Here is a 16,570-nt window from a genome sequence, read left to right as displayed (position 1 = left end):
AGTTGGCGTGGTCGGTTAATCCCACGGCCTTCGGCACGAAAGACTGTAAACGACTGTCTCGGCGGTAGCACGTTCATCTGGATTAGGAAATTTTACATCGACTCAGCAGACTGACTACCAGAAAATCACATGGATGCCATCGTGAAGATAATTAATCACGATCAAAACCCTACGAGTGTCACTCTCCAGCATCATATAACTGCAAAAAACAGCTGCATGCTGTACATTTTGGCTTAATTCAATTTTGAAAGTCAGTCATTTTTTCGAAATTTTACCGGTCCGCGAGGTGAAAAAGGTTGAGAACCACTGGCCTAGGCGATGTAAAGAGGAGGCATGAACATTGCACACTGAATAAAAAGTAAAGAAGATAGTATAGAAAAAGAAAGCGACAACAAATAGGGCGGCATGTCATGGGAAGCGATATCGATAGGTCAGTCGCGTTCCGGTAATCTTGAGGATGGACTGTATTTATCTAGTAGTAATTGCTTGTATTTCGACTTGAATGTGGACATGCTCGTCGACTGCCGGATGAGACATATTATTATAAGCTAGGCCTATCCTATATACACCATCTTGCACTGCCATATCTTACAAGAAATATTAATTTTGATAGCGTCAGTAGACAGAAGTTACTTCACCATTCGTACAAACTAGTAGCCTACTGTACTTTGCATGCGACCATCTCGAACTATGCCAAGGATGGAAAATATGCATTGAAACATTACAGTTGATTTCAGATATCTAAAGTTTGAATGATCTCAAATTTCCATAGGACTATCAAAACAAAAGAACCAACAATTGGACAAAGACTTGAGCATTCCAGTGCCGCATTGGACATGAAAATGTATATTTCGTTTTATCACATCTAGAACGATATTAGCGTAGGTTGTATACATTGGTAACGGCTATTTCGAATATTGATTGAAAACCAACAGATCGTATTTAATCGGTGACATATTAATAATCACGTCGCCCGCTTCACAAGTCAAACAGCCCGGCGCGAGTATTGCTTTTTATCGCGGGAGACAAGATTTGATGACCAAAAACAGAGCGAAAGTAAACATTACGTGATGACACTTCTAATGGATTGCGTAAGAGTAGAGTATGCTGAATTAGTAACTGAAATCTCAAAGCCGACGTTCATTCAAGCTGCAGTTCAAGATCCAAAAACATCTTTGACCAACGTCCATAATGAAGGCCTTAATGGCTGGGCCCGTCCATTTCATTACTCACATCTGAGGCGAGTATGGTAAGGATTTCTGTCGAGTAGCAAGAGTCTGTTTTTCGGGTAAATAAACTATATGGTACAGCCCTTGTGATAAAAAACTATGTGATCTCCAGATATCATCATTTTGACACTTTCTATCTACCCTGGATGACTTAAACCTTGATTTTGCCTTTTGTCAACATCGGAAACATGTATCATGACGAAAATGGTATTTTTCGTACTGCTATGGTCTGTTTAGATATGGTTAACAACTATGGAAATATTGACTTTGATCATGGAACTGGCATGATTTTCACATTCATTGCATGAAAATTTCAATTTGCAATTCCCTTTTAGGCTACTATATACAATGTTATAATAAATGGTAGGCTATTCGGATACTGGCCTTGAAGCTTAATATACCCGATTCTATATTAAATCAGTCAGCCAGCAGTACTATTCACTGCACTGAATAAAATAGCGAGCAATATGCCGGTCAAAATTAACAATGAAATTAGATCTGTAAAATTAACCACCCGATTTATGGAAACGGATTTTTGCGGCAGTAGGCCTACACATTCTGGTTTTGAGTGCACCAGAGTCCATCCTTAGTTTTAAGTTTTGAACTACGAGTCAAGCTCATTCTGTGACAGTGTGGAAATGTGGAAGAAATATATTCATGAAAAACCATGATTTTGTCTCTGTCATCATTGAATATTGATTAATATTAATATGCTGGTACATTTGTACAATTCTAGTCATATTTTGGATAATTGCTACTGTAATCAACCCACTACTGGCTGTGTCCATTTCGAGTCACAACAGTTGAAAAATAGCGTTAACCAAACTTCATTGAAAAGACAGGTTAAGCCTACTTTCCATTCATAATTTCTGTATGAATTAAATTTTGAATAGTAGAAGACGTTCAATCGAGAGTCCGATTTGACGATTTACAATAAAGATGGAAGTCGATCACAGAAATATGCAGCATCATTTTAGAATTCATTTAGGATTGACGAGGATTTAAAGACAAAGCATTCCTAATAATAGCAATGATGAAGATACCGCCAGACTATTGTTCTACAGTAAACATTACAACCCGGCACATGCGCGGCCAAGCCTATTTGTGTTGCATCATGAGTATTGAGAAATCAGAATTACATTCGACTATAACATGGCTATTGCTCTTCGTCTTCCACCAATACCTTTCTATATTGATACATACATCCAAATCAACATGTAGTTCCTCTTGTGGGACATGTTGAGATTTACAGATTGCACCAAACAATATAAACACTGTGGATATTGCCAAATGTTACTTCAGTGAAGGACTTGAACGTATTGTTTGCTGTAACACCCAAGTTCTGTACCACTAGAAGTTTGAATTGCAGAATAATAAACAGTGTATAATGCACATCTGCGAAGAGAGATAAGCATGGAATAATGGGAGTGAATATTTCCATGTTCTTCTTCGAATATCTCTGACCCATCGAGCTAAAATTCCTCCAGGTTACAGTGGATTGAAATCATTAAATTATGAAGACAACCTACCTTGGTTTCTCTGGTCAGCACCCAAGCGTTGTACAATACGTTGTAGGCCGCAAATAATTCGCTCGAGAATGTGTTTCTAGTAATGGACGGGTCGGGAGCCTTTTCCAAATTCATCACATATTCCAAAATGGCTTCGGCAAATTGCCCAAGGCATTTTGAAAACACCCATCTGCACCAAAATATCAGTATTATCACACACACGACAGTTGGAATTCATTTACAGTGTGCAACTAATAACCAAAATAAGCCAAATAACTGATACAAGGAGCAATTATCAAAGTTAATACAATATAATCAATACTAGTCAGCTCTCAAGTTTACCGGACCACGAACTGACATACCAATCTTGCCTTGCGACACAATCATACCACCTCTTTTTGTCACATGTAGCCTACTATTATATTAACTTCTTTTACCAGGGTTGTAGTGACTCGACTCGAGTCACGATTTTCTGATGACTCGACTTGACTCGAGTCACTTTCTCAAAAAACGGAAAGGATTTTGTGTAATGACTCGACTTGAACTCGAGTCATTGCGCATGACTCGAACCAAGTCAAATGACTCGAAACTCAGACGGCCAAGGCCGACATTACATTGTAATTTCGAAGAATAGTAAAGTAACCACACTACTGGGATTTCGTCTATTGGTACTGGTACTTGAAAATGCGACCAGAAACTGCTAAAAGTGAGGAAAATGAGTATAACATAAATCCGAACCGTGCGATATCACCAAACAGAGTTGTAAAAAGTGGGTTTAACAAGACTTAAACTGGAAACTGAGCAGTCAACACATAACTTGGACTTGTACTCGAGTCATAATACCATGACTCGGACTCGACCCTCTACTAGCTGACTTGGACGCGGACTTGACTCGGTGGTGAATTGAAAATGACTAGACTTGACTCGAGTCAAAACTATAAAAGTGATATTGACTTGTGACTCGGAGACTTGTGACTTGGTTACAACCCTGTCTTTTACTTTCATTAGGTCGGCATGCTTCCTTTTTACAACGCCTAGGCCCGGATAGGTGTCTGATGTCAAAGACTCCTCCCAGTCGTTTTCACACCTTCCTATCCTCTCATTGTTTCACAATCTTGTATGTATTGAAATGAGGAAATTGTTAACAGGCCCAATAAATTGAATTAAATTGATAGCGAATCAGTCCAGATCCACACCGAATTCTATCAAAATACTATTGATTAAGACCGGGATGAACTCAGAAATCATTAATTATGCCTCAGCATGTGATTTAATTTTAACTTGTCTGTGATGTAACTATTTAATTAGCGGGATTGTAGCACTGAATTTATGTATGAATGATCTTCTAGCCTGGATATATATTTGTTTCTAAATACATTATAATTGAAAAGTATATTCATATTGAAATGAACCTGAATATTTTTGGCTGACACTCGTCAGGGGTTCGGGTTCAGGTTCATTTCAATATGAATATACTTTTCAATTGTATGTTGAAGTTCTGTACCTCCAAGAAGCTCTTCAAATACATTATATTATTACATGTATGTTGCAGTAGAGGACATTTGACGTGCCACAATTATAGGTAGAGTATTTAAGAATTTAACTAAGATTGATCTGATATCAGAGCATTGGAGCAGCACAGCATAATCTGGGTTTCGGGCATGGTCCTGATAACTGTGCTATTGATCATGTCATTACCAAAATCAAATTAAATCAGCGTTAAATCTGCCTTTGAATATTGGAACAGATCAATAACAACTTGAATATAATGATTAATTTGTTATAGTAATAGAAATGTTCAATTACCAAAAAATCAATTGGGTTTTAAAGCTGTGGAGCGGACCACGTACCACTACCTTGCTCTCCCCCTATAATTGGCGATAATAACATGCATAAAGAGAACCCTGATTTAAATGATCAACATTGAAGTAGCAAGCAGGCAAGCATCAAAATGCTACACTTGACAAACCTATAGGCCTACTGGTAATGCAAACAACAACAACAACAAAATAAAAGTTGAACCAGCACTAGCAGGCAGAGCATTTTGCCTGTAGTCCATAAATAATTTATATTCTAATAATATTGCACTCACCGCATATTATCCTGTTTAGCAAGTCCCAGCATGGGCATGAAGACTGTCAGCAGGTGACTGAGATAGGGCACCATTTTGAAAACTGGAAAATAAATTATAATGTAACAATGCCAGTTGTTCAAAACAGGTCACGAACGTAGACACTAACTCTGCTCATATACCAGTGCAAGTAGCGATTAAAAATAGACAAAAACATTAACAGCAGAAATAAATTTTGTAAAGTGGGTACAGTACATCATTTTGCATGACGAATAGTAAAATCTTATTTGCGAATCGCACATACCTAATATTAACAAGTCAAGAATATATCCACATGATTTACAAATAATAATGACTGATCACACACAGTAGTAGCTGAAATGGGTGTCACTCCAAAACCATATATAGGCTGTATCTCTTGGTTAGTAGTTCAATTAAGGTGGTTTGAGTTTCCGATAAGGAATAAACTATTGGTATTACACTGTGGTTCTAAAACGTTTTCTAATTTATGGCCCATTTATCAAACCGTACTCATCACATTGTAAATTGGCTTACGCCCTCAATAGTTGAGCACCACCAGTGTAACATCATACATCCATACAATGTCTAAAACGAATATGGTTGAATCTCGAATTATAACATTTGAAAGCTATGGAGCAGCAAGATTAGTAGGAAGAAGATTTAGAGCAGGGGTCGCCAACTCAAAATGGGTCGCGGGCCACTTTTCAAAATTTTTAGAGGCCGCGGGCCGCATGACTACAATATGGAGATTAACATAGCCAACGCAGCTTAACAACTACGTATGATAACTATATGTAAGTACAATGCTGTGCTCCCTCACATGGTCGATGGGCATAATAGTCACCACAAAATGAATAATATTTTATTGTACAAACACAAATACAACTAAAAATATCATGCTCATCAATTTCGTTATGTTTTGAACTATGAGCTGCGCACGCTACCTGACAACACTCTGTAGCAACTAAAACAGGGGTGGGGATCCGTTTTGTTATTCACGGCCGCATTTCGATTACTCATGCATGTATAGCCCGCGGCCGCATTATGGTGCATAGTGGTAATAAACAAACTGGGGCCAAATATCCACGTCAAACTCACCATGGCCGTCCATTGCTTGTATACACTCCAGACCAAACTATTTACGCATATAGGCTTATTATGGGCACCGAGATCGTTAATATAGTCATATTGTGAAGCACGACGGGGATTCGCACTTTAGTCGCGCGAAGCGCGAAAAATTTTTCATCTTCATGGGTGAATTTCATCATTTAATATTAGTACTAGTTTCACATATTACTATCAAATATTCATCCTTTCTCGGCCTATGTGATCAGATTGACCGGTAGAGTTTATGCAGGGGGTGTCTTTCAGAAACATAAAAGGAGTTATTAATGCTGTGGTGCATCTTTGGGTAGGCCAATTCTCATTAGTCCCCTATGTTGCATGCAGTTATTTCTTGACCTCCCATTAGAATTGTCGTTATAGTGGAAATATATTGGATTCGCCCAAATGCAGGTCTATCAGAAAAAAATAATTCGAGATGAGGAGAACACGATTATAAATTGGTATTTCCTTATGGGGTGAATAATTTTTCTCTAGTGTTCGCATCTGTACTGCTGTGGGAGTCCGATTACAAAGGACGCTGCTGCATTAAAATCCAAAATCAACTCGCATTGAAGCGCGCATAGCGCGACGAAAATTTCAAGAATAATTCAAACCTCACATTAATTAGGGAGTCAATTCGTAAATTCAATTTGCATGATATTGAAAGCCGCTAACACATCCTAATTGAATTGAGTGTCGACGACCACACGATTTTTCTTCTACTGCCGCAGATTGGCCGCCCCAGGATTGGAGAATAGATATTCGGGTTAGTTATAGACACGGTACAGCGATAGCCAATTTGCTGAAAAACTATATCCTCGAAACGCATGGTCTATTGGAGAGCCCGAAGTCGTTTATCAAGCCTCCCGGTCTTGGCAGTGGTGGGCCATTGCACGCCAAGGCAATATGCCCATTCATATCAGCAAATTATTCCTCAATATAATGATATTACCATGCCGAACCGAATAAGGAATAGTGATATTGGGCACAGTGGAATGGCTTACTGTGTACAACAACAACAACAATATGTTTAAACTGAAATCAATTTCGAAATGGTTTACAGAACGTTCTTCCAAAATTTCCCCAAATCAGGCCGCGGGCCGCAAAATATGACCTCGCGGGCCGCGTGTTGGAGACCCCTGATTTAGAGTATGATGAACTGGGAAGGAAACTATGACATCATTCCTCACCATACTGAGTATGATTTTTGTTATGATTAGGCATACATCCAGTCCAGTGCTATGTATACTGAGGAGGCCAGAGCAGTTAACATAGGCACTCGAGTAAAAGCCAAGTAGGCTACCGATTCCGAAAACATGTAAAATTTGAATCAAGTGGAAGCGGAAAATGAAGATTTGAAAACTACTCGAATAAAGTAGCCTGGATTTTATCAAGACGCCGCATACTTTTGGCAGCCCATTGTACAAGGCTACTTTTAAAATTACAGGGTGCATCTTTACAACAAATAAAAAATTACTAATGCCATGCCAGTACACATAGCTGCGATTTCCAAAAATATATTCAGTTACTGTGTCAAAATATTCCCAAACTACTTTCCACTTCATAGAGTTCTGCATAAAAAGCAGTTATATACAAGTGGTAGGCCTAGTATTAAAAAATATAACTAATGAGAAAAAACCTACTTCAGTACTCCAAAAAAATAGAAGTAGCCTACTCCATTACTGACGATTTCGGAAAGCATAATGGTTATTTGTCAACCAAATGCTCAGAACACACTAAATCCCTTTCTACATCAATCTTATATTCAAATTACTCTTACAACTGACCTAATCAGCACTGGGCAATAGAGGGCCTACATAATTCAGATTAGAGATGTATCTTTGATAAAATATGACACAATCAATGTTGCTAACATCTACAAAAAACTCCATTAACAGAATTCCGCAGGCATACATTCGAGAGCGATCATTTTTTGACAAAACTTTATTTTGACAAAATTTTGCACTCAATTATTTAAATTAGGCATTGCTGCACATAATGTTGAAATTGCAGTAGGGCCTACTTTTCTACATTTTTATTTGGAACTTAATGTCCTTACAAAATATCTTGGCAAGAATAAAGAAAACGTTCAACAGAAGCAATTGTTTACTGGCAACATTGAAGTTCTGTGTATACTGCTCAAGTGTCAGTGACACACAATGTTGTCTACCAAATTCTGAGTTTTGTTAACATCTCACGATCCACCCAAACGTTGAGAACCAATTCGATATAAGAACCAAGTCCACCAAGCTCATGTTTCAGACTCAGTGAGATATCAGTGTGAAGTTGGAAAAACTTTGCAGCCACTAAAAATTTGACTAGTTTCGACGTGTGCTGATTATCACGTCATGTCAACTTATTTGTTATACGCGATGGTTGCTGATTCAAAATGACTAGACTGCAACAGTAAGCCTGTAAAGTAGGCCACAAGGTGCAAAATGTCAAATGAAAGTGCAACCTCAACGACACCAATGAAATGCAGTTTGCAAAAAAGTATTGACTTTGTAAACAATTTTGACAAAATCTTGACATTTTTTGCTATGTCGAAAAAGAATCGCCCTAATTACGACATACCGTAATCAGAACAACTTACCGTTGGCGACAGCCAGATTGCCCAGACTCTTAACCACAAAGAAATGCGGGAGAGTTCCGGGAACAAGTTTTTTCAACAGATTCTCCATCACTTCATTGACAAAGGCGGTGCCTAACGTCACCAATATATCGCTAGCGGCAGACTGCCATTCGGAAACGAGTTTCTAAAAAATAAAACGCAATACAATTTTACAAGAGATGAACTCCGCAGAATACCGTGTAAGGTACCTTTGATTTTGTCATATCGTCCAACGCCATCGTAATCAAATCCCTTGCGAGATTGACATTGATTTCGGTGTCAGGAATAACTTCCTCCAGAATGTGATTCATGGACCGTAGCAGAATAATTCGGTGATTCAATTCCAACTGCAAAATAATTAATTGTAATCAATTCATTGAATACTAGCAGTTAAAAAACTTAGACGTACCTTCGGTGTGTTCAAAATATATTGTCGCAATGCACCTAACACCACTGCGTGCTGATGCTTGCCAAGTTTCGTTAGAGCGACTACTACAGTCCCCTGGACTTCTGGGCTTTTATCGGCGGCGGATGCAATCAGCGCACTCGCCATAGCTGAAAATAGTAATAAGAATGCTCACATCCAGCGATACCAGCAGGCCTATATATCAGAATATGAAGATGATTTTAGTTAACTGCTGTACCTTTCAAAATTAAGTGTAGCCTATTACGAAGAAGACCAAGTAAACTGCGAGCAGATATCACGAACTCGATAATTTTTACATATACTTGATACAAAGTCAAAAGAAGAAGATTTGTCTTTTGTTTATTTGAGCACCCCGTTTTAGAAAATATCATTGCATGGCTCCCTCCTTCCTATTATAAGGTCTGTAGTTTAGTCAAAGAGCAATACTGATAGGTTTTATCAGATACGTTGTTAATACTTTGTGCGATTTGGGTACGTTAATAAAAGATATGGGGATCATAAAAATGCCATACACTGAAGCTGAATTTTCGTAAAATAGAGCCATTGCTACACTCGCTTTTATCCAATTGAATAGGCCTACCTAGTAGCCTAGGCCTATATTTATATTGAAATGAACCCGAATATTTTCGGCTGACACTCCTCAGGGGTAACCGTCAGCAACTAGTGGAGATGCATGCATGCTCCGCAGACAAAAGAAAAAAACTAATTAGAACTTGAAGTATGATACTGGGAATTGAAAGAGAAATACAAATACTCCTTCTAAAAGGCGGACGATATATTTCATGTCTTTAGTCCAGAGAGTTTCAACAGCGGTCTGCTAAAACAGGTCAAACGCTCAAAAAAGAGATTCCATTTTTCCAGAATAGGACACGCGATAGACTGCTAGATTATGATGTGATAGGAAATTGCTAGATTGCAAAACGGTAGTTTCAAACATTATCATGGGCCATATTTACTGTGATGAAGTATTTCCTATGGGCGACAAATGTGGTGTGAACGAAACCACACAGTCCGCTACCTTAACTATATACATCGATACTTTCGGGGTAACATATTTATCACTCCTGTACGCCAAGAATGACAGAATTCTGAGCTTTAATTACCTTTTATGACAATTAAATGTTGGTACTCAGTGTAAAGTAAGTAAGAAGACCACAAAATATTACGAAGTAGAGGTAGCAAGAAACTAGATTTACTTGAGTAAGGACCACAAGTAGCAGAAAACTACTTGAGTACTTCAAAAAAGTAGGAGAACTGTATTGAATACTCATAAAAGCAGAAGTTGGCCTACTATGTTACTGAATTAGGCCAACACAGCCAGTGGACTTTATAATAAAATCACAATTTTTCAATTTGGACATTGTTCTTGGCCTATAACTTCCAAATAACATATTGTTATAAAATGATTGCTTGCAATACATGATACATACAACTATTGAAAATTTGATGAAGTTATGAAACATATAGGCTGGTAGGTTATAAGGCATATAGCATATTGACGGATGATAACCAGGCAATAAGGAACAGTACTTACCACTAACTTGGCTCGGAGAGGTAACATCTCCGTCCATTGCAGGATTCACAATTGCTTATCTCACCACACCAGTATAAAAATATCAAATAGTAGAGTATGCTGAAAAAGTTACACACTTTCCAAAATATAACCATTCACCTTTCAGTGCTACTGCAAACATTCGCATACACAGATACACAATTCACATATACACAGAAGTCAAAAAATCCCCTGTCCACAAAATCACTGACATTAAAGACTATTGGCACAAAAAAATATGAGCCACTTCAGTAGCCCTATATCACTCTCTATAGAATAAAGTCAATAATAGCTGTGCAATAATAAAATTCGTAACAACATTTAGATAAGGTTGCACGAAACAATCTGTTGGAAGACATTTGTCAAGGCAAGGTAGCATTCCTAATCATAAGTCTATAAATAGTTTAGATTGATCAGAAAGTACTGAAGCTTGTAGAGATACAAGAGCAGTTCTGGTTGTTTCAAGATGAAATACTGTAGGCTATAGGGATATTAAAAGAGGGCTAGTAATTACAAACAAATCACTATTGATCCAAATATTACTATTTTTTCGTACTATTGTTGTTTACTGCTGAATATAACTCAATTTCATAAGGAATAACTATTTGTCAAGAAACAAACTGGCTACTTAACTTAACCACAAATTGCAAAGTCTGATTGATCAAGCGATCATGATAATATTGACAACGATGAATCCAATTACAAAATTTGAAAACAAATCTCTATTGGTCTGCAATTTGTTCATTACACGAGTGATGACATCGCATGTGGGTTGTGTAAGAAAACTAATCAATTTCTTTGCATGCAATTTTGTAGGATTAGTAACAACGATTCCCCCCCCGAGCGAAGGTGCTCAGGAAAAGGTGCTGTCAACATGAGGAAATCCTGCAATTGATCAGACATAGTCACAATGGAACATGCTACAAACTAGTAATTAGATTCCGGATGCCTGATCAATATCAAGCAGAGGGGATAAGTATGAAAACAGTAACGAAACATTTTGTAGGTTTTGCAATATTATGGTTTTGTGCTAAATGATGTGGTTACACAAGGTTATAATAGCATTGAATGAAATCTTATAAACAATATGCATATCATTGAAAATTATAGTGTAATCTGGATTTACGAAGTGAACATTCACCCGACAGACTTCATGATTGAAATATCACTCTTACAAAACTATTTAGAATTTATGCAGAGATAATAATTTTCAACTGCAAATACAATTACTCAATGTATTTCAGAACAAGTAGCCAGCGGTTCGTAGCCACACTTGGTATGACAACAGGTATGGATATAGCCCAGGCGCGAGCAACATTTTAAAATTACAAAGGGGTTAAGACTTGTAACCGAAGACCACACTTCCACACATAGCAGATGCAAGGCCAACCATCTCATTAGATATTGCCATGATATTGCTGTGTTCGTGACATTTAGATATAAAATCTGGTGTCAGATAACGCATAACCATCATGAATACCCAAAGGCAAATTACACCAAGCACCAAAATGTACTTGCTAAGTCTGCATATGTGTATTTTAGCGTTATTTTTGGTTTTCTCATAGCCCACTTGAGCTTTGTGCAAACGTAGCCTATCAGACTAAGTTAAATTAGAAACCTATTTTGCAAGACAAACTCCATTAAAAATGGACTTTCTCCGTGTGCCACATAAATTTTCTATGCGGGTAGCATTTCACACCACTGACGTGGCCCATCTGGTTGCAAACCTAGTGTGCCATAGGCAACACAAAACAAATACTCTCAGCATTTCAATATTGCATCATTTGGCACCGTCCAAAATCGCACACAGATTTGAAAATTCACCACACATTCACTATCAAGGACATCCTCGTTACAAAAAATGCAGGACGCATTGCCATACAATCGACGAGAAATGAAGTATCCATACCGGCGGTTTTCAACCTGGGGATCGTGAAGATGCTGACTGTTTGTTAGTAACCAGCTTTTTAGAGATGAGTCACAAAACATTTTCAACAGCTTCTAGGAGGTACAAAACTTCAATACTACAATTGAATTCATATTGAAATCAATCCGCATGTTTTCGGCTGACACTCGTCAGGGGTAATCGTCAGCAACTGGCAGAGAATTCAAAAAAACATCGTATATCAACATTTTCCAATCGGAAATTGGGCTGTGACAACCATAAAATATTATCAATCGCTATTCCACACTCTACTGCAAAAAAGGATCCAAAACATAATTCTCGTTACTGTAACAACTTAACTCTTAGCGGAAACGAGTGAACAATGTCAGCACCCACTCTCACCAGCTACAAGTCTGGGCGGAATTAGATTCCTTCGATAAACTTGGAAGAAATGAACAGAAAAATTTTCATCGCACTCTATGGTGTTAAATTCCTCTCTTATCTTTCAAGTCCATAAACACAGCGGCAAGCGAATAGTTGACGTAGGTATCGTAGTTTGAACACGAATCTCAATGGATATTCTCATTCAGCCAGTCGATAATCTGCGGTAACGCAGTCTTCACCCAATGTACATGAAATTTAGCTTGATCAAGCTCGCGTTGTACGTAGAGCATGTCACCCAAATGATTTTCAGACACAAATTCCTCGGCAGCTGCCAAATCAACATCGTCAATAAACGTACCGAAAACAGTTAAGAATCTTCGCGTCATCGTAGATCCCGCTTGAAACTTTGAGTTTAATTCAACCCACTTTGTGCGTAAGAATCTCCAAGTCAGCATACCGCCTACTTGGGTGGACTGAAGACCCGAAAGTACAGTTGAGGTATCTTGCGAGCGGACATGGGTGTTTGTTATGGTTTCGAGCAATAACTCTAAAATTTTCCTCTCGTCACCACTCCGACATAACGCAATCAAAAGCAATACTTTTTCATCAGCTTGCATCGATTTGTCGGTAACGTATTTATTCCACACAAACTCATGGTCGTCAGCGGTTCCTAACCTAATTCCAGTAATATACACTGTTCTCCTAAAATCAGGATGCACTGGCACGCCTTTGTCTTTCCATAGCCGAAATCTTCGCAACGCTTCCGATGTGCAATTCTCGTAATCTAACGAACACATCACACTAACTAACAAGCTACGCAGTTTCTTCTTCGAATGAGACAGTTCGGACAATGTCTCATTCATTTTGGGCCATCCGTTATGATGGTACAACGTTTCAAATATGCTCCTTCCTAAGCTTTGTAACTTCGAAACCTCATTATCGCGGTACTGTTTTCGTAACGAATCCGATACAGCCACGATAAAACCACCGACCAACCTCAAAGGACCATAGTGCTCTTCACTTTTAGCGTAAGACATCAAGTCAAACACATATTTGTAAGGTATAAGCCCGATTTTAGCCGATTTTAGCACGTTAAACAATAGCCCTTCGCGATTCAACTCGGAAAACACAGTGTGATCTTTGATCATTTGCTCAGTAATCTTGGTCAGAACAGCAGAGTCGTAATTAACCACATAGTATCCGCCACGGTTAATGTTGAGAACGATCCATTCTGGATGGTTGGATAAATACATAGACGCAGACTTGGTGTCCAACATGAACCATTTCTTAGTCGAATCTAAGTTAGTGGAGTAAGACATGGGTATTTTCCATATCAAATCATGGTGTTTTTCTCCGCAATTATGATCACTGTCAGTGTCGTTAGTCAAGGTATAACGCACTTGATTTAGAGACACCTTATTTCCGTTAAGTGAAACGGAGATAATAGGAAATCCTGGTTGCGTCGTCCAAGATTTTAACATGTCAAGTAAATTGTTATTATTGCTAGCAGCTGCAATAGCCGTCACTAAATCTTCATTTTCAGTATTATTGTAGGAGAACTTATTGAGATAGTTAGTAACTCCAGTCATGAAAGTGTCAGCTCCAATATAATCGACCATCATCATAATGATGCAGGCACCTTTCGAGTAGGATATCTCGTCAAAAACGGATTCGATTTGAACTGAATTTTTGACAGGAACAGTTATCGGATGAGTATACTTCGACTGGTCGATAGCCATCGCGTCGCTGGTGTGATATTGATAAAACGAGCTCATAAAATCCCAATCGGGATATGTCTTATCCACGGCGTAATACTCCATGAAGCTAGCGAAACCTTCGTTCAACCAAAGGTCGTTCCACCATTTCATCGTGACCAGGTTTCCGAACCATTGATGAGCAAACTCGTGAGCAATTGTCAGAGCCACGTTTTCTTGAATTGCCGTCGATGAATCTTGGGTGCACAGCACAGAGGTTTCCCGATAAGTAACAAGCCCCCAGTTTTCCATAGCGCCAGCTTCAAAATCGGGAATCGCGAACAGATCCATTTTCGGAAGAGGGTACGGAATCTTGAACAGATTTTCGTAGAACAATATCGTGTTGCACGAAACATTGAGAGCAAACTCGGCACTGTCCATACGGTCTTGAGTCGCATACACAGAGACTTTTAAAGGGCCGTTTGCAGCTTGTATGACCCGACTGATACTAGCAAATTTCGACACCGTGAACGCTAACAAGTACGTGCTCATTGTCAGCGAGGTATCAAAATAATCTTGCTTCAGTCCATCCATAAAGTCGTTGGTGTTACTGACAGGCATGTTTGATACCGCGACGTAGTCTTCATCTCTGACGATAGACGCAGAGAATTTGGCTTTGAAATTTGGCTCGTCAAAGCAAGGAAAAGCTTCTCTCGCGGAGATGGACTCAAATTGCGTGGTAGCCAAGGTGAAATTCTCGCCAGATTTCAGAGAGTACTTACTTCTGTACAAACCGCGAAGAGACTTTTTCGCTAAATTTCCAGAAAACGCAATTGTTAGTGTGCAGGTTTCCGCAACGTGCAATTTTTCCTTTAAAACAACAGCAAACAAGTCTTTCTGTTCACAGTAAAGTACGCTCTTAGGCTGGCTCATTATACCATCCTTGAGAATACCGATGTTACTCAAATTCAAGCCTTTGCTATGCAGTACTATCATATCCGTTGCCATCACTGTGTTGAGCGATATATTCACAGTTCCATTGAATGTCCCAAGAGTCAAGTTTGGCCATAGAAATATAGAGTATAAATCAGGGTGGATTGAGGTTGGTAGTCTGTAACTTTTCCAGGGGAATGATTCATTGCAGCTTATAGAGTATTGTTCTTTATCCGGGGTGCATACAGTTGTGTTTACTGGAGGCTTCGTGGTGGAGAATATGTTAAGGCCTCCATCTTTATCATACAGTTTCATCGCGACCCCGATATTTATGGTGATGATCAAGAGAAGCCCTATTATTAAGATGGAAATCACGGCACATCGCGACTTCTCGTCATTCAAAGGTTTCCGCACGCTGGTTGGCCTGTTTCGCAAATTCAAGGCCGGTATTTCCGCCGTGTACATTCTCTCTTGGTCGTCGTCATCACTCATCGATAACAGACGTACATGCACATTGTCATCTTGCATAGATGAAAGGGGAAACATCTCATTTTCGCTGACATTATCATTGGTGTTCCAACTCATGCCGAAAGAATATGGAATTATTCTGTATTAAGGTAATTTTATGCACACAAATTATGGCGCCTGTAAAGAATTCAGAAATATCGTATTACATGTCTGGTAGCCTATACAGTACAATGAGTAGGATGGGCACAATGATTCTAGTAGGCCTACTCGTATCTGAAATGAGTATAAAATATTCTAATGATTCGAGTACTGTGAGATTTTTTTGAGTACTACAACTCTCCTTGCCACTAGGAGTTGATCTATTAATGAGAATTACAGTTCCGATGCTATTCTTCACTGTTAAAGGCTGTAAACCTGCATGGGTCATAATATTGCAGCATAGCCTGCAAATGTGTATTAAAGAGCTTCTTGGAGGTACAGAACTTCAATATACAATTGAAAAGTATATTCATATTAAAATGATCCCGAATATTTTCGGCTGACACTCGTCAGGGGTAATCGTCAGCAACTAGTAGAGTGCTGTGTATTATGCACGTACAAATGTGTATAAGTACAAACTACGCATGTTGGTGGGAATGATATATCTATGAACTTGTGATCAACCTACAGCATTGTCCCAAAGT

At 38.7% G+C, this 16,570-nt stretch overlaps 2 protein-coding genes across 4 annotated transcripts in view; both read right to left on the bottom strand.

The window, feature by feature from the left end:
- The window catches only part of LOC145434976 (maestro heat-like repeat-containing protein family member 1), a 135,886-nt gene extending 125,243 nt beyond the window's left edge, over positions 1-10,643 (bottom strand). For all 3 annotated transcript variants that reach the window (XM_080312204.1, XM_080312206.1, XM_080312205.1), the window contains exons 1-6: positions 10,506-10,643; positions 8,954-9,099; positions 8,754-8,891; positions 8,527-8,689; positions 4,830-4,911; positions 2,759-2,927 (exon numbers count right to left, since the gene is read on the bottom strand). In XM_080312204.1, coding sequence (XP_080168330.1) covers positions 2,759-2,927; positions 4,830-4,911; positions 8,527-8,689; positions 8,754-8,891; positions 8,954-9,099; positions 10,506-10,542 — 735 coding nt within the window. In that variant the 5' untranslated portion in view covers positions 10,543-10,643. The remainder of the gene's footprint in view (positions 1-2,758; positions 2,928-4,829; positions 4,912-8,526; positions 8,690-8,753; positions 8,892-8,953; positions 9,100-10,505) is intronic.
- LOC145434978 (endoplasmic reticulum aminopeptidase 1-like) lies at positions 10,605-16,080 on the bottom strand. The gene has a single exon (XM_080312209.1). It carries the CDS (start codon positions 16,002-16,004, stop codon positions 12,978-12,980), a length of 3,027 nt encoding a protein of 1,008 aa, XP_080168335.1. The 5' UTR covers positions 16,005-16,080; the 3' UTR covers positions 10,605-12,977.
- Positions 16,081-16,570: the final 490 nt, after the last annotated feature.

The sequence above is a fragment of the Botryllus schlosseri genome, chromosome 3, assembly GCF_051294905.1.
Source record: "Botryllus schlosseri isolate E-star chromosome 3, Bs_hap1, whole genome shotgun sequence".
Lineage (NCBI taxonomy): Eukaryota > Metazoa > Chordata > Ascidiacea > Stolidobranchia > Styelidae > Botryllus > Botryllus schlosseri.
The sequence above is the reverse complement of the archived record's forward strand: the minus strand, read 5'-3'. Positions and strand labels throughout refer to the sequence as shown.